General features: G+C 37.6%; 1 protein-coding gene across 1 annotated transcript in view; it reads right to left on the bottom strand.

Annotated features, from left to right (window-relative positions):
- Positions 1–20,047, bottom strand: part of LOC141505580 (uncharacterized) — a 55,027-nt gene extending 34,980 nt beyond the window's left edge. Inside the window, exons 1-6 of the mRNA XM_074211515.1 lie at positions 19,569–20,047; positions 18,733–19,049; positions 17,845–17,933; positions 12,847–12,973; positions 12,408–12,503; positions 7,100–8,713 (exon numbers count right to left, since the gene is read on the bottom strand). Coding sequence (XP_074067616.1) covers positions 7,100–8,713; positions 12,408–12,503; positions 12,847–12,973; positions 17,845–17,933; positions 18,733–18,748 — 1,942 coding nt within the window. The 5' untranslated portion in view covers positions 18,749–19,049; positions 19,569–20,047. The remainder of the gene's footprint in view (positions 1–7,099; positions 8,714–12,407; positions 12,504–12,846; positions 12,974–17,844; positions 17,934–18,732; positions 19,050–19,568) is intronic.
- Positions 20,048–21,408: the final 1,361 nt, after the last annotated feature.

The raw sequence follows: 21,408 nt of genomic DNA, 5'->3' as shown, positions 1-21,408 counted from the left end.
TAAACATTCCATTTTTTCCAACTATTCCTCACATGATATATTTTTCATAATGGCCACCTTTTATTAGATATATTTTCCATGTATCAATATCCCTTTTGAAATAAGGCAAGCTGAACTGAACATGACATTGCATAGATATATACATATATATATATATATATATATATATATATATATATATATATATATATATATATATATCTTGATCAAAGAAAAAAAATACCCTGGGCCTTCCAAGTCCCTTGGTTATATTAATAAAGCTTAATATTGCATTATCTAAATTTTTGACAATCATACTAGATAGATTATCTCCTAAGAAGCTTGTAGTTGAATACCATGGAGGGTAAGGTCACCACTTAGGACAAGTAATCCTTTGAACTGTCCCCTTGTTCATAGGTGGTGTGATATTCAGGTCACTATAGTTAGTACAAATCTCTCCAAGAATTCACACTAGCAATTTTTGCGGTATTCTAGGAATCCTTGGGTAATGGCTAAAAAGAATACCAGTACTTCTAAGAGATCTTCACTGAGAAGATCTAACTGTTCCACCTGGAACCATATATTCATTAAATGAACAGAAGTGTCAAGGATTGTAGGAATACAAACAAGACCATTCATGAAAACTCTTTATCCAGACCTTATGTAGATTATCAGGATCACATTTTTCTTGCCAAAAAAGGCAAGGTTAGTTGTTCTTTGTACTGAAGACTGGAGAAATTGTTTTTTGCATAGGCTATCAACTTCCAATGATTTTGGATCTTTGCAGAAGAAGATCCAGGAACTAAAGTCTCTACAGAGTTGTTCTTGGGAAAGAGATTACATACTCTATTGGGCCCACAAACAAGCAGAAGACATCATTGTTGTGTTATAGAAAATTTGAGTGCCAAGAAATGCAATTTGTCTTGGCCAAAACCAATAATGTTTTAGTATTTAAGAATGAAATGCTTTGGTTACAAATGTAAAGCCTATAGCAGATTGCCTTCTGTCGGAGGGAGGGAAGGGAGGAAGAAAAAATTGTAAAACTCAAAAGTTTGCAAAAAAAATGATTGGTAGAAACTACCATTGTATATATTTGGAAAAACAAATAAAATATTTAATAATTTTAAAAAGAATGAAATGCTAGCAAATGTCTTTGACTCTTTTATAGAAGCTTACTTTGATCTCATCTTTTTTCATTGAAATTAAGGGAAAAGAGGGGCAGCTAGGTGGCACAGTAGATAGAGCACTGGTCCTGTAGTCAGGAGTACCTGAGTTCAAATCCAGCCTCAGATACTTAATAATGACCTAGCTGTGTGGCCTTGGGCAAGCCACTTAACCCCATTGCCTTTCAAAATCCTAAAAAAAAAAAAAAAAAAAGTAAGGGAGAGAAAAATAATTCATTTGCATAGAACTTAAAAGTTGGAAAATCCTTTCCACAATCCTGTAGAAAGGTTGGTAGTAAGAGTACTGTTATCTGAATTCTACAAATCAAGAAACTCGTACTGTTGAGTGGTGGAGGTTATTGGATTGTTAGTATTTCTTTTTTATAGATTAGAGATTTTGAGGGACCTTATAAGTTCCCATTGCTCAATTTTACCAATGAGGAACCTGAGTCCCAGAGAGGTGATCTGAATGATCTCAGGTTCCACAAGCAATAAATGAGAGAACTGGAATTCAAACCTGGGTTATTTGAAACAAAATTTAACGCTTTTTCCATTGCATTATGTTGCTTACCACAGTTCCATCCAAGGACATGTAAGCCACCAAATTAATCTAATTTATATCAAGGTAAATAAAGTTTAAGTCTCACTACAGAGTCATTGCTAATTTCTATCTAAGGATATTTCCAGATTCCTGGAAAGGCATGTCAAACACTGGGACTTTAAATAGAAGAGGCCTCTAGGTTGTGAAAAATGCAGCTCCACAGACTTAAAGTAAAGAAAAACCTTCATTAAAATCTCACCTCTGATATATATACTGGCTGTGTGATCCTGAGCAAATCACTTGTCCTTTCAGTACTCTAGAAAACTCCTTAAGACCCTAAGTTTCAGAAAATGGGAATTGGTAGAAGTTTCCTCAACATTAGTGGCTTATTGTAATGAAATCACAGGTCATACATATATAAGACAAACATATATATGTATATATGTACATATATTAATATACACATATATACATATATTTGTAGAGATATATTATCACTCAGTTGAAGGAGTTCAGGCAGTTGTTTTCTGATTCCTAGGTTATCACAAAGGAAAGCAATGATATATATGTCTCTAGGAATAGCTAATTACTATCTGCCAAATACTTTTCTCAGAGGTAATTTCACTTTCCCTAAGGGCATAGCTCAAAACCTTTGACATTCATAGTTACAAAGGATTACAAAGGTTACAAACTACACACACACACACACAGGCACTGAAATATAATATGTGTTCTTTCACATATCTCAACCTACCACATAACATCTCTATTTTATATCAATCTTTTCCTCCAGCTAACTCCTTTACACTTTGGCTTTTGTGGAGCCAAGCCATTGAAGGAAATAAAACAAAACTACTTTTGATTTTGTAGCTTCTATGGTGTTAGTAATTGATTTTTTTAAAATAAGTGGTTTATAGCAATTCTTTCCAACCATTTCTTCTTGATCTGCTTCAATCTTAACTGTTTCCAGAATTCTTTGCAAACTATTCTCTAGGGGGTCACTTTCTATCCAAACTCAAAGGTTTTTTTCTCAGCAATCACTCTCAATTAGTTACATTAGTCAATTTTTTTTTTTTTTTAGGTTTTTGCTAGGCAATGGGGTTAAGTGGCTTGCCGAAGGCCACACAGCTAGGTAATACATTAGTCAATTTTCCCTGGCCAAGACAACTTTGTGCTATCCCTTCTTATTCTATTCCTTCCTTTGTTTCTCAAATCTGTTTTTTGCTATGATTAAACAATTATTCTTTCACAATTATACTCCAACCATTCCTTTTTTGAACTTTACACCATTCTTTTCTTCACTTTTTCTTCACCTGCAGTGATTTGAATAACATATCTTAAAACTTTGAAATTGTTTCCAGAGGATAGCTAAATAATATGCTTAAGTCATAAGCAGACTTAGTAACAGTAAAAAATCATGCTAATCAAGAATGATAAGTGATAATCTTTGGAATAATGAATGTTAATAGCTGTTCTGATAAGGCATCTTATTTTGTAGCAAAAACTATTTTCCATACATACTTATGTGTAAATGTGTATATATACATATACACACATTCATGTACATTCTGTTCTATAATTAACTTCTTCATTATATCTATAAATATCTTATAGTGATATACTCTAGGTATTTACCTTCCTTGCAGACATATATCAGAACAGATATAACATCCATTGTTCCAAAGATCATCATTTATCACTTCTTGATATTTTCATTTCCTTGTTATTTGGTATTAGTACAACCTACTACTACTCATTTATGTGTGCCCATTTTTCTAAAACAAAAAGGGAAGGAAGTTTCTCTTAATTACGTAAGCTATAAACATGGGGGCTAGCAGTTCATGATGGAGGGTCCTTAAAGCCTAACATCACCATTGCAACAAGTGGGTATACTAGATGTCTTCTAATAGATTAGGTAACAAATTGGGTTAACAATTTTCAGTCTAAAAGACGTAGCATTCTTTCTGAAGTAGGGTCAGAGAAATATTGCTTTCTTTTTGTTGTGAAAACAAATCTTGTAAATTTTTACTGTACTGTTAAAAGTGTTTTTTCCTTCTGTATTGTTTTTGTAAACCCCATTTACATTACTATTTCTTTAATCTTAAACCAATCTGGAATTAACAGCAATTGCTCATATGTCTGACCTTGGTCATGTCCACTCATACCTGGGGCAGGTGCAGTAGACATCTCCTCTGACACCAGATGTTAACCACTCCTTTAACACCACCCATATTCCTCCCACCACAGAAGTGTATTTAAGTAGGGTCTGTCCAGCTATTCACCCTTTTTTATCCTATTCTACATGACTTGGCTGGGCAGACCACCCTGTTTCCTTTCCCCTTCTTTTCTCCATGCTGGACCAGGTGGTCCCAGCTCCATGCTGCTGGATCCTCTATGATTTAAACCCAGCCACTGCCACTGACTCATGGCTGTTTCCCTTTCTTAATTGCCTTTGCTATTCTCCCCCAGCACAACTTACAACTGTCTCTCTTCTTTGTTTAATTTTACTATCTTCTTAAAAAACTGTCTTTACTTTGTTAAAGAATCTAACTTGTGAACTTATTGTAGTAACCTGTGCAACCTGTGAATTAAATTCTATACCCTTTCTTACCATTCTGAGTAAGACTCCGGTGATTTTGTCAACTCAAAAGAACCTCTCTGTTTTCCCATCCCAGCTGTTCCAGCAGCATTTTCTCTTTGCCACAACCTCTACTTCAACTGGACAAGCATGGTATATGCTCCTTGCTGGAGCTTCTTGGCACCTGAATGACTATATAACTAATGGGAACTCAAATTTTCATTTCCATAAAATGATTCATTTCCTTGTAGTGCCAAATGGATCCTTTCCACAGCTCTTGAAAGAAGTTGGTCTCAGGGGCGGCTAGGTGGTGTAGTGGATAAAGCACTGGCCTTGGAGTCATGAGTACCTGGGTTCAAATCCGGTCTCAGACACTTAATAATTACCTAGCTGTGTGGCCTTGGGCAAGCTACTTAACCCCATTTGCCTTGCAAAAACCTAAAAACAAACAAACAAACAAACAAACAAGAAGTTGGTCTCTTGGACCAATACATTGTCCATTTCAGTCATTTATTGACTATCTCTACCCCATCTTTAAAATAAGAGATAGCAATATCCATGCTGATGTCTTTTCTAGGACACTGGACTTTCAGATCCTAATCCCTCTCTATTCTTGCCTGCTATCCCTCCAATTCACTTCAGTCAGCCTTCAACTTGGACACAATTTAAAACTTTATCATCACTCAGAAGTATCCCATCTCTAATATGTTGACTTCTGAAATTTCCTTTAGAGCTCCTTAAAAATTCTCTTACAAGGGAAGCTAGGTGGCACAGTGGATAGAGTACTGGCCCTGGAGTCAGGAGTACCTGAGTTCAAATCTGGCTTCAGGCACTTAATTGCCTTAAAAAAATTCTCTTACAAAACCTGCTTTTTTTGATCCTGATCTCTAGTTGTTTCTTCAAGTTCATATGTACCCACAAAAAATTAGAGGTAAGCAAAACTAATGCAACTAGAGCAGATATAGAATGAACTTTATGCCAACTTTGGTCATATTATTTGTGGGCAATATCCCTAAACAAAAAAGGCACTTTATATCTCTGAGCACTGGAAACAAGGGAGGGATAACCAGGTCAAATCAATAAAGAAATTCCAGTCATACCACAGTTCCATCTTAATCTGCTGAAGCAATCAAAAGTCCTGTACTCATTCTACTGGCTTTTACTACCAAATATGGATTATGTTGTGATCCAAGATAAATTAATCCCTTTCCCTTCTCTCACCCTTAAATGTAGAGTGTCTTAAAAGTCTTCATGCACTTAAGCTATTAAACCTTAATATTAACAGTTTAAGGATATACAAAGATTTTTAACTGTGTAATAATAGTGGTTCATTTTAAAGGGGCAGTTAGGTAACACAGTGGATAACACACTGGCCTTGGAGTCAGGAGGATGGGATCCAGCCTCAGACATTTGACACTTACTAGCTGTGTGACTTTGGGCGAGTTACTTAATCCTGATTGCCTCTCTCATTCACGGCTATCTCCAGTCGTCCTGATTCATATCTGGCCACTGGAACCAGATTGCTCTGGAAGAGAAAGTGAGGTTGGTGACTTAGCACAGCACCCTCTCACTCAAATCCAATTTACAAGCTTGTTGTGGCATCAGCTCCCTGATGTCATGGTCTTCTTTGAGAACTTAGGACAAAAAACAACAAACATTTAATTCATTTGTTTCTTACAAGCTAAGTCCTGCAGGGATTTAGCTACATTATTGGGTCAAACCTGGGTTCCTCATCTAAAGCACAGATTATGGATATGTGGTATCACCAACTCTGGTAATCCAATTAAATACAACAAATATTTATTAACTACTATATGTTAAGAACTGTGCTGAGTTCTGAGGATACAGATGAAAAATGTCAATATCTGCCCTCAAGGAGCTTACAATATAATAAAGAAAATAAGACAGGTACATAAAGAAATATGATGTAAAGTAAAATGTGATAAGGATATTAAAGTGATTCCTGAAAAAATATGTCTAAGAAATTTTGAAGTGACTTTCAACTAAAGAGACTGAGGAAGAAAGGCTTTGAGGGAAAAGTGGCATCAGAGTTGGAGTCTTAAAAGAAAAGTAGAGTTTCAAAAAGGCAGAGGTGGGAACATATTACAGGCATAGAGGAGGGAAGAGGTGGAAAGAGTATAAGAACTAATAACCTTGAAATAATATGGTTAGACCACATTATTTTTATAACTGTATCTTGTAGAAGGGAGAGACAGGTAGGAAGACCACAGAATCTTGATGTAAGGACAACTGCAAGCCAGCTAATTCAATCCATATCTGAAGAATTTAGACCTCTCTCACCATATTCCCATCACCAAATACCATCAAAGTTTTCACCAGAAGATTTCTAGTGAACAGAAACTTGTGCTCTGCTAAGTCAGTTGATTATACTTTGAGATAGCTTTAATTGTCAGGAAATGTTTCCTTACTATTAGCAAAATCCAGCTTCTGTAACTTTCAACCACTAGAGGCCTCTCTGAGGCCAAGCAGAACAGGCTAATTCCTCTTCCACATGAAATAAATGGGTGAATAATGTGAAAGGCAGCATGCCTCATGAAAGTATATCAAACAAAATCATAGCTGGTGATAGTAACATGATAGTTTTTGGTGTCTGACTAGGGAACATTTAACAAAAAGTTTCACTTTACTCATTCAGTTCCCAGTATTATTCTACATTATGAAGTCTCTGATGTCTTATCAGGGTTGAACTGTGTCTGAAGACATTCCCACAATGATCACATTTATAGGGTTTCTCTCCAGTATGAATTCTCTGATGTCGAATAAGATTTGCATGAAGGCTGAAGGCTTTCGCACATGTACTACATTCATAGGGTTTCTCTCCTGTATGAGTAATACAATGTTGAATAAAGGATGAACTCTGAATGAAGGCTTTTCCACATTCATTACATTCATAGGGTTTTTCTCCGGTATGAATTTTCTGATGTTTAGTAAAGGATGACCTGTCCCAAAATGCTTTCCCACACTCATTACATGCATAGGGTCTTTCTCCAGTATGAATTCTCTGATGTTGAGTACAATCTGTACTTAATCGAAAGGTTTTCCCACATTCATTACATCTGTAGGGTTTCTCTCCAGTATGAATGGTTTTATGCTGAGTTAAGTGTGTGCTCAAACGAAAGGTTTTCCCACATTCATTACATTTGTAGGGTTTTTCTCCAGTATGAATGCTACTATGTCTAGTAAGATGTACACGAAGTCTAAAGGCTTTTCCACATTCATTACAATTATAGGGTTTTTCTCCAGTATGAACTCTCTGATGTTGCCTAAGGAATTCACCATTACTAAATGATTTCCCACAATCATCACATTTATATGGTTTCTCTCCTGTGTGAATTCTCTGGTGTCGATTTAAGTGTCTGCTCTGACTGAAGGCTTTCCCACACTGATTACATTCATAAGGTTTTTCCCCTGTATGGACTGTCTTATGTTGAGTAAGGCATACATTCTGGCTGAAGGCTTTTCCACATTCATTACATTCATAGGGTTTTTCTCCAGTATGAATTCTTTTATGTTGAATAAGGCTTGCACGTGAACTGAAGGCTTTCCCACATTCATTACATTTATAAGGTTCTTCTCCAGTATGGACTCTCTGATGACTCACCAGGAGTGAACCTTTACTGAAAGTCTTATCACAATCATTGCATTTATAGGGTTTCTTTCCAGGATGAATGCTCTTATGTTTAGTAAGATGTCCCTGCAATCTGAAAGTTTTCCCACATTCATTACATTCATAAGGCTTCTCTCCAGTATGAATTCTTTTATGTTGAGTAAGGTGTGCATATAATCTAAAGGCTTTCCCGCATTCATTACATGTATAGGGTTTCTCCCCTGTGTGAATTCTTTTATGTTGATTAAGGTTTCCACGAAGCCTGAAAGTTTTCCCACATTCATTACATTCATAGGGTTTCTCTCCAGTATGAACTCTATTATGTCGAGTAAGGTTTCCACGAAGTCTGAAGTCTTTTCCACATTCATTACATTTATAGGGTTTCTCACCAGTGTGAATCCTCTGGTGGTTCTTAAGGATTGTACTCTTACTAAAAGCTTTCCCACATTCATTACATTGAAAGAGTTTTTTCTCTACACAGATTTTTTGATATTCAATTAATTGTGAGTTACAGCAAAAGGTTTTCCTATATATATCACATTTATGAGTGATTTCTTTTGAAGGAACAATTTGTTCTGCAACCAGACTATATTCATTGCACTTGTGGCTTATCTTCCTAGGTAATATTTTTGCTTGGAAAACTGTAATTTGTCTCAGTTCCTTGATATTCTTCTCTATCCCAAATTGGGAATCAGTCTCTCCTAGCTCAGGGTACCATACACCATCTCTGGTGAATTTTTCCAATGTTACTTTCTGGGATGATTTTGCTTCAGGAATGTCTTGCTTTAGAGTTGACTCCTTAATTTTATTCCTGGTCTCCCAGTCTGAAAAAAAAAAAAGAAAGAAAGAAATGCAACTGTGCCCTGTTGCCTGTTCTGGGATCAAAGAAACTACTAAAGTGAAAAGAGGAAAAATGATATTAAGAACAAGAATAACATATAGTTGGCTTTGGAAACATCTAAATATTGAAAATAATATTTGTAATTTAGAGAAAGAATAGTAAATGTGTCAAGGAGTGAGATGTGAATATAAGTAGGTGGAGAAAAATTGATTCAATAAATAAAATGAGCACAGATAATTCAATGATTCTGATCTATTGATGAAAAGCAGAAGGTAAGAAAGGTGACTATTGGAATAGAGCAGAGAGTGGGAATATGGCTAAGAGGAAATATCAAGATTATAGAAACTGCTAGGACTTCACTAACCTATATTTTGGTTATTTTAATAGAATTGTAACTAATCTCCTAGGTCTTATCTTCTCCAATCAGTTTTATATACTGATACTAAAGAAATCCTTAATAAAAGATAATTTCATATCTATAAGAATACTTCTATGGGCTTTTTTGCAGTCACAGTAAACTGATTTCTGCTCAACTGCTCTCTTTTCATGCATACACTTTTGGGATCAGAGTTACTTACACTTAGCAGGAACTATAAAGATTGGAGAGGGAACACCAGTGGCTCCTTTTGATTAGTATCACTGCTGCACTCTGAACATTAGTCATTTTTTTGTTCTCTTGGAACTGGTCCTGCCCACCAAAATTCACTTTGTCCATTGAGCACAGCCTTCTCTTTTCTTCTCTGACTTTCTAAATCTTGTATCTCTGTCCATCCTCAGACTTTTGGCTAGCACAAAGGTAAAAAGTTTGGCCCCCTGGAGTTGTAGTTCTACTCAATTTCCTCTTGTTTTGACCAGTGTCACCATTATAATCTGTTGCCACCAATTTCTTCACTAATATACCAATATTGTTCTCTAAATGAAAATCCTAAAATACCTCCCTAAAACCTATAGCATGAAGATCAATCCTCAGTCTGAAAGTCTAAATTCTTCACAAATTGGTTTCATATTAGCTATTCACTCTTATTTCTCAAGAAGCATGTCTTAGAGGTATTAGCAGTAGGAGTGGAAAGAAAAAGAGAATATAATAATGTCCAAGTCATTTAACCTCACTGAATCACATTTTTCTCATCTGTAAAATGGAAATAATAATATCTATAGTACTAACTGGCAGGGTTGTTGTGACTGTTAACTAGCAGAATATATAAATCATACCTTGCACTATATGAAAACCAATTATTAAAATTTATAGTAATGTTATTAGTCAAGCATTCTCTTAATTGTCTCTTATATGCTATAGCTTAGGCTGTTATAATGGCCTCCAATTGATCTCCCTGTCTCAAATCTCTTCCCATTATAACATACTCTCGATAAAACTACCAAAGAATTTTTCCTTAAGCATGGATCTGTTCATGTTACTTCCCTACTGGATCCCTATTGCCTTTAGGATAAAATAACAACTGCTCTGCTTTGGTTTTACTGCTTGGCCCATCTCTTTTTTCAGTCTCATTATAAATTACTTCCCTTCCCAGACTCTACAATACAACCAAACTGGCATCCTCTCTGATTCTCATACATTGCACGCTCTTCTTTGTGCTTTTATGCTGGCCATCCTCCATGACTGGAATATAATCCTTTTTCACCTCTGCCTCATAGAATCTTCATTCATTCAAAATGAAATTCATTCAAGATGAAATTCAAGTGCAAAGCCTTTTCTGATTCTCTCCCCCTTCCCCAATTATGAATGTGCTTCCTTCCTAATTACCTCTTATTTTATGTTTATTCCATACACAATATGTTTAGTCTGTGTTTTCTTAGACATTCACATACTAGGTAGATAAATGGCTCAGTAGCTTGAGTGTCAGGCCAGAAAAATCTGAGTTCAAAGTACAGCATCAGATACTAACTGTATGATTTTGGGCAAGTCACATAACTTCTGTTTGCCTCAGTTATGAGGGACATAATAGCATCTACCTCTTGGGGTTACTGTGAAGATCAAATGAGATAATATTTGTAGTGTTTAGTACAAATCCTAGAATACAGTAGGTGCTATAAGATGCTAATGATGAAACTGCTCCACTAATTAAAGATAAATTCCTTGGGAAGAGAAGTTTCTTCAATGTTTTTTATCTATGTCAAGTCAACAGTTTTAATGGAAAAAAAAAAGAACAATCCCTTATCTGAAAGACCTCTCAGCTAATTGGGAGGTGACATGCTAACAAAATTTATGATGGAGACAAGCTTGGAGGGAAGACACATTAAGATTAGGGAGGCCTTGCTAGGAAAGGCTTCTTGTAGAAGGTATCCCAAACACTTGAGCACTTAAGTGTCTGGACATAGTAATGGCAATAAAAACCTGTTGATTGTCACTAAACTAATTCCTTACTCTAAACTTTTATTTATCCTGTTTTCTTTTCTAAGAATATATCTATTTCTCTTCCCCAAAAACAAACAAGATTTTTTAGGGAGTGGCACAGTGAATAGAGCAAGGGTCCTAGAGTCAGGAGGAGGACCTGGGTTCAAATTTGACCTCAGACACTTGATATCTACTATCTATGTGAACTTGGGCATCATTTAATGCCTTTAAAAAAAAGATTTCACTCACTCCTTACTTTGATCTTTCCTTTTTATGAGCTTTATGTCTTTTATTCTAGTTCTATGAAAAATAGTCTACAATAGAGGCCAGTCTTGGAGTGAGGGAGTTAAGTTCTGGACTCTGACACATAATAGGAACACAGGTAAATAATTTAAGCAAGACTATCAATTACAAGTGAATTATCTTGGGGCAGCTAGGTGGTGCAGTGGATAGAGCACCAGCCCTGGAGTCAGGAGTATCTGAGTTCAAATCCGACCTCAGACATTTAATAATTGTTTAGCTATTGGGCAAATTACTTAAGCCCATTGCTATGCAAAACCCAAAGCAAACAAACAAAACAAAAACCAAACAAGTGAAGTGTCTATATTGGGAATTATCACTTGAGACAGAGGACAGAACAGGTAGAAAGACATTCTGCTTCTTCTAGAGGGCTGAACTGGGAACAGTAAATAAGAAGCTGCTCCCAGAAGGCAAATTTCAGATCAATTTTAAGAACCTAATAATTTTAACTGCCTTAAAATGAATAGGGTACCACACAAAGTAATGACCTTCTGATCCCTCAAAATGATCAAGCAAAGGCTGAACAATTATTATTTTTTTTAGGGTTTTTTTTTTTTTTGCAAGGCAAATGGGGTTAAGTGGCTTGCCCAAGGCTACACAGCTAGGTAATTATTAAGTGTCTAAGACTGGACTTGACCCCAGGTACTCCTGACTCCAGGGCTGGTGCTTTATCCACTACGCCACCTAGCCACCCCTGAACAATTATTTTTTAAAGAAGTTGTATAATCACCTCTCTCCACATACCTGAGTCTGAAATAAAATTATACCTCAGACAAAAAATAGATCTAAGTCTCTTAGATTCTTCATTGCCCCCAACATGTCTCCTGCCTTAATACAGATGGTCTCTTTGTCTTGATTTGCTTTAGTCTTAGGAATTCCTAGTGTTTGGTCGTTTTTTGCATTAAACAAAACATCCTCTAAGATATCATTCTACTGTAAAATTATAAAAATCTATAATTTACCAGCTTTCAACTATCATTAATGTTACATATAAACTTTCCATCTACTTTGTTTTCTTACCTACCTTGGCAAAAATATGTAGAGATTTCTCTTTCTACATTCCAAGGCTCTTCTCCTTGCTCCAACTGGGAGATCACAACTGGTTTGGAAAGCTGATGCCCTGTTCATACAGAAAGACAAAGGATTCAAATGTTTTTGATAGAAAAAAGTGACCATTCCAGAAAAATGCCCAAAACTTTTTCCTCAAGACCTATGAAATATAAGAAATGTATAACATCATAGCCAGAACATCAAGAATACTTTTTTCTTTCTATACAAAATATAGATTTTTTTTCCTGGAAAGTGGGAGAAGGTATGCTCTGTATCTAAGCTTCAAAGGGATTAGGAATATATGATCACTGAGGTTTAGATTTTGATACAGATTTCAGAGGCACCATAATTTTTGGTAACTGAGAAAAAAATAGAAATGTTTATGCTTAATTGCACAGAAAAGTCTTCCTTACCTAAAGAGACCAGATTCCTATAGTTCTCTAGCATTACATCCCTATACAGATATCTTTGATCAGGGTTCAGTTGCCGCCATTCCTCCTGTGTGAAGTCCACAGCTACATCCTTGAATGTCAATGATTCCTGAAAAGACAACCACATCCTTCTTTAAACTGAGAAAATCTACTGAAATGACATTAGTGGGAGTTGGCAGCCTCAAAAGCAGTAAACAGGATTAATAAATTTTGATGGTAATCCCTAATCTGATCATTTTAAATTAAGCAAATGATTTAATTTCCTAATATTTAATTACTTTCTAGTACCTTTTCTGATCACATGAAGAACAAAATATGGTTGAGACATAGTGTTCTCAAAGGACTTATTGATTATTTTAACGGAGAGAAAAATATACACTTTTTTTTTTGTTTTGAGTTTTTGCAAGGCAATGGGGTTAAGTGACTTGCCCAAGGCCACACAGCTAGGTAATTATTAAGTGTCTCAGGCTGGATTTGAACTCAGGTACTCCTGACTCCAGGGTTGGTGCTCTATCCACTGCATCATCTAGCTGCTCCAAAAGCATACACTTCTAGTCACTAGAGGAATATTCACTACAACTCACTGAAACAATGGTTTTCACCATTTTTGTGTATCCTAAATACCTGAGGCATTCCAGTGAAACCTATAAATCCTTTTTAAAGGTATAAAATAATGGGGGGAGGGGTTGTCTTTCATTTCAAAGAAGACCACAACATCATACAAATATATATATATATGTATATGAATATGTATGTGCATATATACATATATATATATATTTATTTATTTAAAGAGAAAAAGAGGGGAAAAAGAGCAGTGAAAACCATCTTGAATATAACTTTGCTAGTCCAGAATTTCAAATTATCTGTTCTTGTAGTAGGCATCTCCCAAAGCTAATATGGCCATACAACACTTCTGGATATTGAGAGCATCTGTAGTCATTAAGAGAAAAGGGATGGACAGATTGAAAGAAGTTTTGGATTGAAATAAAGAAAATTACACTTGCTTTTCAATTTATAAAAAAATGGTCATTTGTTTGAAATTTGTGATACGTATATAATCAATTTTTCAGAACACTAAATATTTATTATCAAAACTTTTATTCATATTTTGGCTGAAAAATATAAGACTCTTGAAGGCAGGGAATGCTTTATTTTTCTCTTTGAGTTCACAGTGACTTATATCAAACTGACCCTGTATAAATGTTTGTTGTTTGTTCACATCATTGAACAGGATTCCATGCAATATAACTTAGGAAAGGCTTCTATAAGTTTATGGTTTCACTCTTGATACAAAATTACTCTAGGAGTGACCAATAGAAGTATTATGTATTTGCATATGAGTGAAAGAAAATATTAAAAGGATTCATTATGTGGATTTTAAGTTCCTAAAACCCAATTGCTTCTTGTTCCCAAATGAGCCTAGAACTCTCTTAAACTTCCTATTTATTCTAAATCTTAATCAGTTTTTCAATTAATAATGATCCACACCAGAGGAATCAATGAGCAGAACATGTATTAGTAAGATTCACTGGGCTCTCTGAAGAAATGCAGCTGTTTTCTTCCAAAACACTGAGGATTTGGATTTCTTTAGAAATGTAATATATTTTTAATTTTTAAAGATTTTATTTGAGTTTTGAGTTTTACAATTTTTCTCCCAATCTTACTTCCCTCCCCCCACCCACAGGAATATAATATTTTAGGAGTGACACATATCATCATATTCCATTTGTAGTTGATAAAAAGCCCATAAAAACTTAAAGAGCATGCATTATTTAAATGCCCCTGGGAGAAGACCTAAGAATTTCATTTTCTTTTATCATTATTTCAGGAACATATCAATACACTACCATCTTGAGTTTCTGAAATAATCCTGAACAAAGTCACCATAAAAGCCACCCTAATAAGGACAACATTGGGACTAATTTTTGGTATGAAAAATGTTTTCAATACATGATGGATCAAATGGTGGCCTAAATGGGAAGTAGACCTCCTGGCTTTAAGACTGGAACTCCAGTAAAAATCCGATATCTGAACTAGACTAAATAACAATTTAAAAAAGGAAAAGAAAAACCACAGTAACTGACCTCTTCTATACCAAACTCATACAAAAAAAAAATCAACCAGAAGTCTCCAGACATCTTTTGGAAAGGGAACTGCCAGTACCTAAAGGCTTCCAGTGGAACCAGAGGCAGACCAAATAGTGGAAGGCTCTCAGAAGAAAGTCTCAGGGAGTACTAGTGATCAATGTTGTATGGAAGTGCTTGGTCCTGGATACTCAGCCCAGGAATGCTGAGGTACCCAGCATTTTGTTTTCCTGCATTCTGAATCTCTAACATCTAATGGTGGCTAAACCTGGGTGAGAGAGGGAAAGAACAAGCAGGGCCATCTCACCCAAAAGTAGAGCACGATTGGAACTTGACCCTAGCATAAAAGACCCAATTCAAGAACTAAAGCTAGAGAGATGTGTTAATCAAAGAATGAAAAATTATTATAGATCTAAAAAGGTTGCAAAAATCTAGTTTGTAAACTGCAAGCAAAGATTCTTAGGAAAAAGAAGTACTTTTCACAAGGACTATATTAATATACAGAACAAAGCTTCTTAACAAAGAGAATTTAAAGGGTTGATTTGACTGCCTCTTGAATAACTGAGCAATGGCTAGTTAAATTGTGATATATGAATGTAATGACATATCACTGCACTATAAAAAAAAATGATAGAGGAGGCCAGGTTGCACAGTGGTTAGAGCACCCATCCTGGAGTCAGGAGTATCTGAGTTCAAATTAACTAGCTGTGTGGCCTTGGGCAAGCCATTTAACTCCACTGCCTTGACAAAAACAAACCCCTAAAAACAAAAACAAAAAAAAAAATGATAAAAGAAGATTTCAGAGAATCCTGGGTAATATGAAACAATATTAAGCAATATTAAGTAAACAATAGAATGAAATGAGAAAAACTTGTCAACATTGTCAAAAAAAAAACCAACTTGACTTTTATTAAAAACTAAACTAAACTGTGATCAATGAAATGATCAAATAAGACCAAGTCTTCTCGAGAAGACTTCCAAGGAAGCATGTTACCCACCTATTAACAAAGAAGTGATGAACTCAAGGTGCAAAAGAGGCATAATTTTTGTACAAAGGTACTGTGTGGATTCATTTTGCTTGAAAATATTTGTTCATCATGTATCACATGATTACATTATAATAATAAAATAAATATTTTATTAGATTGTAAGCCTCTTGAAGAAGATAGGATAATCTTCTGCTTCTTTTTATATCCCCAGTACTAAGCAATAATGCCTAGCACATAGTAGAAACTTAATAAATCTTTATTAATTGAACAAAGAAGAAATATTTGTTATAAGGGCAATTTCCTCTTTTCTCTGGGTTCTTCATTGGAGCAGGGGTGTTTAGAGAGATAAGAGATTAGCAACAGTGATACAAAAAAAAGGGGCCAATGAAACATATTTAAAAGGCACAGATAGGTGGTACAGTGGACAGAACACTGGCCCTGGAGTCAGGAATACCTGAGTTCAAATCCGGCCTCAGACACTTAATAATTACTTAGCTGTGTGGCCTTGGGCAAGCCACTTAACCCCATTGCCTTGCCAAAAAAACCTAAAAAAAAAAAGGCACAAAACAGCAAAAAGATGTTCAGGAATAAAAACAAAAAAACTTTGCAAGTGATGTGAAATTGATTGTTATGCACTTTTTTTAAAAAGTGCTATGAATTGGATATTTGTGATTTCATATACAATCTTCTTTTGATGTACTGCTATGCATGTGAAAATGCTTTTTTGTTAAGTTCAGAATAAAAAAAATTCATATAGGAAGCATATCAATGGTTATTTACCTACTATGGGATCCTGACCTTAAAAAGCCAGATAGCCATATTCACTTTACTCTCTAGATCAACATTTTGCCAGTTACTGAAGGTGAAAACTCAAACACTTGTCATCATACCTCCTTTCCCTGCTCTACTCTACTTAAAACAATTAAATATTCCCAACTCTTTCTGAGATAATTAAAAAATACTCAAGATGATATTCAAGATCTTGAACAATGTGGTTCTACAGAGTCAATCTGTTTCCCTGTTGAGTTGTTTCAGTTGTCTCATCCTTCATGACCCCATTTGGGGTTTTCTTGGCAAAGATACTGGAATGGTTTTCCATTTCCTTCTCTAATTCTTTTTATAGATGAGGAAACTGAAGCAAACAGGTTAAGTGACTTGTCCAGGGTCACACAGCTAGAACTTGTCTGAGGCCATTTTTGAACTTAATAACTTCTCCTGACTCTCGGAAAGATCCTCTATCCACTGCACTACCTAGTGGCCAAAACTGTTGCCTACTACTTTCTAAAATGTGTCCTCTTCTTAAGGCCAGGCCAAACTCCTCACTGGTTCTCCTTTGACACAATTTCCACAAGTATTCCCTTCCTCCCTCTCCTTTTATTTCCCTTTTATTGTTGTTGTCCCTCACTAGAATGTAAGCTCCTTGAGGCCAGGGACTGTCTTCCTTTTTGTTTGTATTTGTATCTCTAGAACTCAGCTTAGTGCCTGTATATATATCAAGTGCTAAATAAACTGCTTTTTCCTAAATACCTGGTTCCTACGAAGGACTAGAGTTCCAAGCTCTTTAACCAAGCAAGTGGTTTTCTCTATTTGAAATGCCATTTTCTATTTATTCATAGGGTCAACTTAATCCTGGATTTTTAAGAAAGCCCTCCCTTTTCACTGCTTACCCTGCCCCCTGAATTTTTATGATCTTTATTATCTATACTATTTGACCTTGAGTCGTATGCCTTTACTGTACTAATTTTTACCTATATGAAACAGAACTATTGGGGCTCCTTTGTGAATGGAGCATACTCCTAGGTGTAGGAAGGAAATGTTCTCTCCTCAAACAGGAGATTCTATTTTAGAGCAGAGAATTACAGAGTTAGAAGGGAAAAAAACAAAAGCAACTACTCTCAACTCACCTGGATCCTGGCTGTAAGGAATTCAGAGGTCCTTCTTTGCTCTTCAATGTTTCTCTCTTGAATAAGTGCATATTCCCTAGAAGACAGAACTGTGGAAGAGGAAGGAATCATGAAAGGTTCTCCTGCTTTGTGGTTCTCAGACTCAAGAGACTAGAAATCTTCACTGGGAAACTGGCTGTGACTTGTAGAGGAAAAGTCAAATGGGTCCCAGTAGGTGTCCCATTTGCCAGTCAGGATCAGAATGGAGTCATGATATTGTCAGCCATGAAATGCCTTCCATGTGCCATGCATTGGGTTTAGTGTTAAGGATACAAAAATAGGTAAATCCTGGCCCTTAAGAACCATACCATCTAATGAGGACATCAGCAAACAAGTAAGTACAAACAGTACAAACTAATGTGTATGACTAATGTGGTGCTAGCAGGTTCTAGGTATTAAATCATCATCTCAACCAGAGATCATTTCCAAGGTCAACCAGACCAGCTGAAGCTGTTTGGAAAGCTTTTAAAAATATGATATTCACCGTCTTGCAGAGTATCCACTAAAGTCAAAGTGTTTGGCTATATATGCTTTTGTTTCAGGATTCACAATCTCAGAAATTTCCATTCTTGCTAACCCAGGTTTTAATTTATGACAATATATTAGAACACTTTTTGGTTGGTTAGAACCATCATTTAGTGATTGGTGAATAAGAGTGCACTGCTGGATGAATTGTATTACCATACAAAGTCCCAATCCAGGTAGTATGGTACCTCCTTTATTGAACAAACTTTCTAAAAGAGGAAGATAAAAGAATATTCACTTTCAAAAAGGACAAAACCCTACCAACTGGTCTATAACTTTTTCATTGGCCCATCCACATTTCTTCTCTGCTTCTTTAAGTCTCACCTTTCTCCCCAAGCATTTGGGTTAGATCCTTGAAGGTCTCACTTCCTATTCTAGATATTCTTAAATCACTCCAGTCCTCTTTAGCCGTGTAAGATGGTTGTAAACTCAAGGATCAGCTCCCTCTGGACGTTTTTGCCAAAGATCTACGGCCAAGTGGGTCTCCTCCTGGGCCCAATTCCTGTTTGTTCCCAGAAGGTCTAAGGGCCTTGGAGGCAAAGTCTGGTTCTCTGAGATTTTTCACTCAGGGGCTCAGGTCTGTCTCTTCAGCAGGAAGCCTTCCTCTGAAGCTCCCAAACTACAGATTCTATGCAGGACTGCTGTGGGCACAGAGAGAAAATAAAATTAGCAGGTCAGAAGCCTCAGCCTCAGTCTCCAGAGAGCCGGGCTAAGTTGTGCTTCGTGCTTTCCTAAAATACCTAATTTAATGCACCAGAGATTTAATAAGCGGTTGCTGAATGGGCAAGGGACCAGGGGTACAGGCAGGGCCCCGCATCTCGAGGGCATTACAGTCTCGGGGTGGGGTGGGAGGGTGTGTCCGGAAGGGTGTGTCCGGGAGGGTGTGTCCGGAGGGTGTATCCGGAAGGGTGTGTCTGGAGGGTGTGTCCGGGAGACGACTAGTGGATGCTCCGAGGATGGAGGAGCTGCTCTAACTGCAGTGCTGTAGGTCCAAGGGGGAGAAACCAAGGGCTGCCTCTCCGCGGGCGGCCCCGGGGCTTCGGGGGCACATGAGACACGCGCGCCGGCTTGCTTCCTCCCCCCTCGGGCCCGGATCCCTCCCGGACCCGCCCAGCTCCGGCTCAGGGCGGGGTGGGGGATCGGGCCGGGTCGTTAAATACCTGGCGCTGCGACCCGGATTGACCTCCCTTAAAGGACGGGTTCGGGGCGAAGGACCAATCATGGCGACGGGGACGCGCGCGCATGCTCAGACGAGTCCCGGGAGTGCGCCTGCGCCAAGAGAACCCAGGCCCGCAGCCGCGGGGATGCCGGGAGCTCTGCGGCTTCGTTGCCGCGGAGACTCTTTTCCCGGAGGTCCGAGTGGTTGGTGCGGCCGCGTCCTTTCCCGCCCGACACGTGAAACACTCCTCTGGGCTTCCTATCGAGAGCGTGGCCAAGACTTAGGCTTGGCACTGCCCCTTAAATCAAGAGAAAGGGCGGAGAAGCGGACGGTTTCTGTTCCATCGGTGCAGTCCGCCCTCTTCTGCTCAGTCTGTCTCCTAGGCAACCGAATGGCTTTTTTCCTTTTCCTGACCGGAAACGGAAGTATGACCCCCTGCCGGGGGCAGGTTAAGTCTAGGCGGGAACAGGCTTAGAAAACCCAGCCGCCTGGGCGGCATAGACAAAGGATGGAAGTGGCTTTTTCTACTCGAGCTTTAGAACCCAAGGAGACAGGATCTGATTCCGGGAAAGGAGAAGTAACGTCTAATGCACTAGAGAGATTTGAGGGGCCAGAGGGAACCCAAGACACTGCAAACCACTCTTGCTAATCTCCCAATGGGGCGCCGCCACCCAGGGCAGTCGCGTATTTTCCCCTGCCAGCCATACATATGGCTATCCATACAACCAGGTGCCAAGCCTTCATTGGTGCTCTCTCTATGGCACCTCTCACTTTCACCCGATTCTTCTTTGCCCACAGGCTCTCCTTCCCATTTCAGGCCTCCAGGCCCTCATCACTTTTTTTTTAAATTTTTAGGGTTTTTTGCGAGGTAATGGGGTTAAGTGACTTGCTCAAGGCCACACAGCTAGGTCATTATTGGCTGAGGCCGAATTCGAACTCAGGGACTCCTCTCTCCAGGGCCACCTAGCTGCCCCTCCCTCATCACTTCTTAACTAGAATCACCTTCCTCACTGGGCCTCTCTTCCTCCAGTCTGTCCAATCCATTCTGCCACATAGCTGTTAAAACAATATTCCTAAAGTACAACTCCTTCCGAAAAAAAAAAAAAACCCTTCTGTTTTGCTGTCTTGTTCAATTCTTTGTGACCCCATTTGGGATTTTCTTGACAGATACACTGGAATGGTTTTCCATTTCCTTCCTCCAGCTGATTTTATAGAGGAACCACTGAGGCAAACTGGGTTAGTTGACTTGTCCAGGTTCACTCAAGGTAGTAGTGTCTGAGGCCAGATTTGAATTCATGAAGAGCATTCCTGATTCCAAGCCTCCAAGTTGCCCTCCTTAGTGCCTTAAGATCTTTAAAATATAAGATGCTCCTCAGCTTGGTACCACTTTCACCTGATACCTGAAAGCTTTACCAAGACACCCTTGAAGGTCTCATTGAAGATCTTTAGAATTGACTATATAGCTTGGGAGACACCACCCAGCATGGCATGCCCTTATTAGCAATAAGGGTGCTGCACTCTTTGAGGAAGGCAGAATTGAAGCTGAAATTCAAAGGAAACAGGACATACATAAGTTTACTCATCCCAGAGCAGCTTTTTTTGTAGTGGCAAAGAATTGGAAACTGAGGGGATACCCATTCATTGGAGAATGGCTAAACATGTTATGGTACATGAATATTATTGAATATTATTGTTCCATAAGAAATCATAAATGTCAGACTCTAGAGAAGCATGGAATAACTTACAGGATCTGATGCTGAGTGAAGGGAGCACAACCAGGAAAACAATATACACATTAACAACATTGTGAGATGATTAATCTTAATAGAAGCAGCTCCTCT

The sequence above is a fragment of the Macrotis lagotis genome, chromosome 1 (assembly GCF_037893015.1).
Source record: "Macrotis lagotis isolate mMagLag1 chromosome 1, bilby.v1.9.chrom.fasta, whole genome shotgun sequence".
Lineage (NCBI taxonomy): Eukaryota > Metazoa > Chordata > Mammalia > Peramelemorphia > Peramelidae > Macrotis > Macrotis lagotis.
Note: the sequence above shows the minus strand (reverse complement) of the source record. Positions and strands in the feature narration are given on the sequence as shown.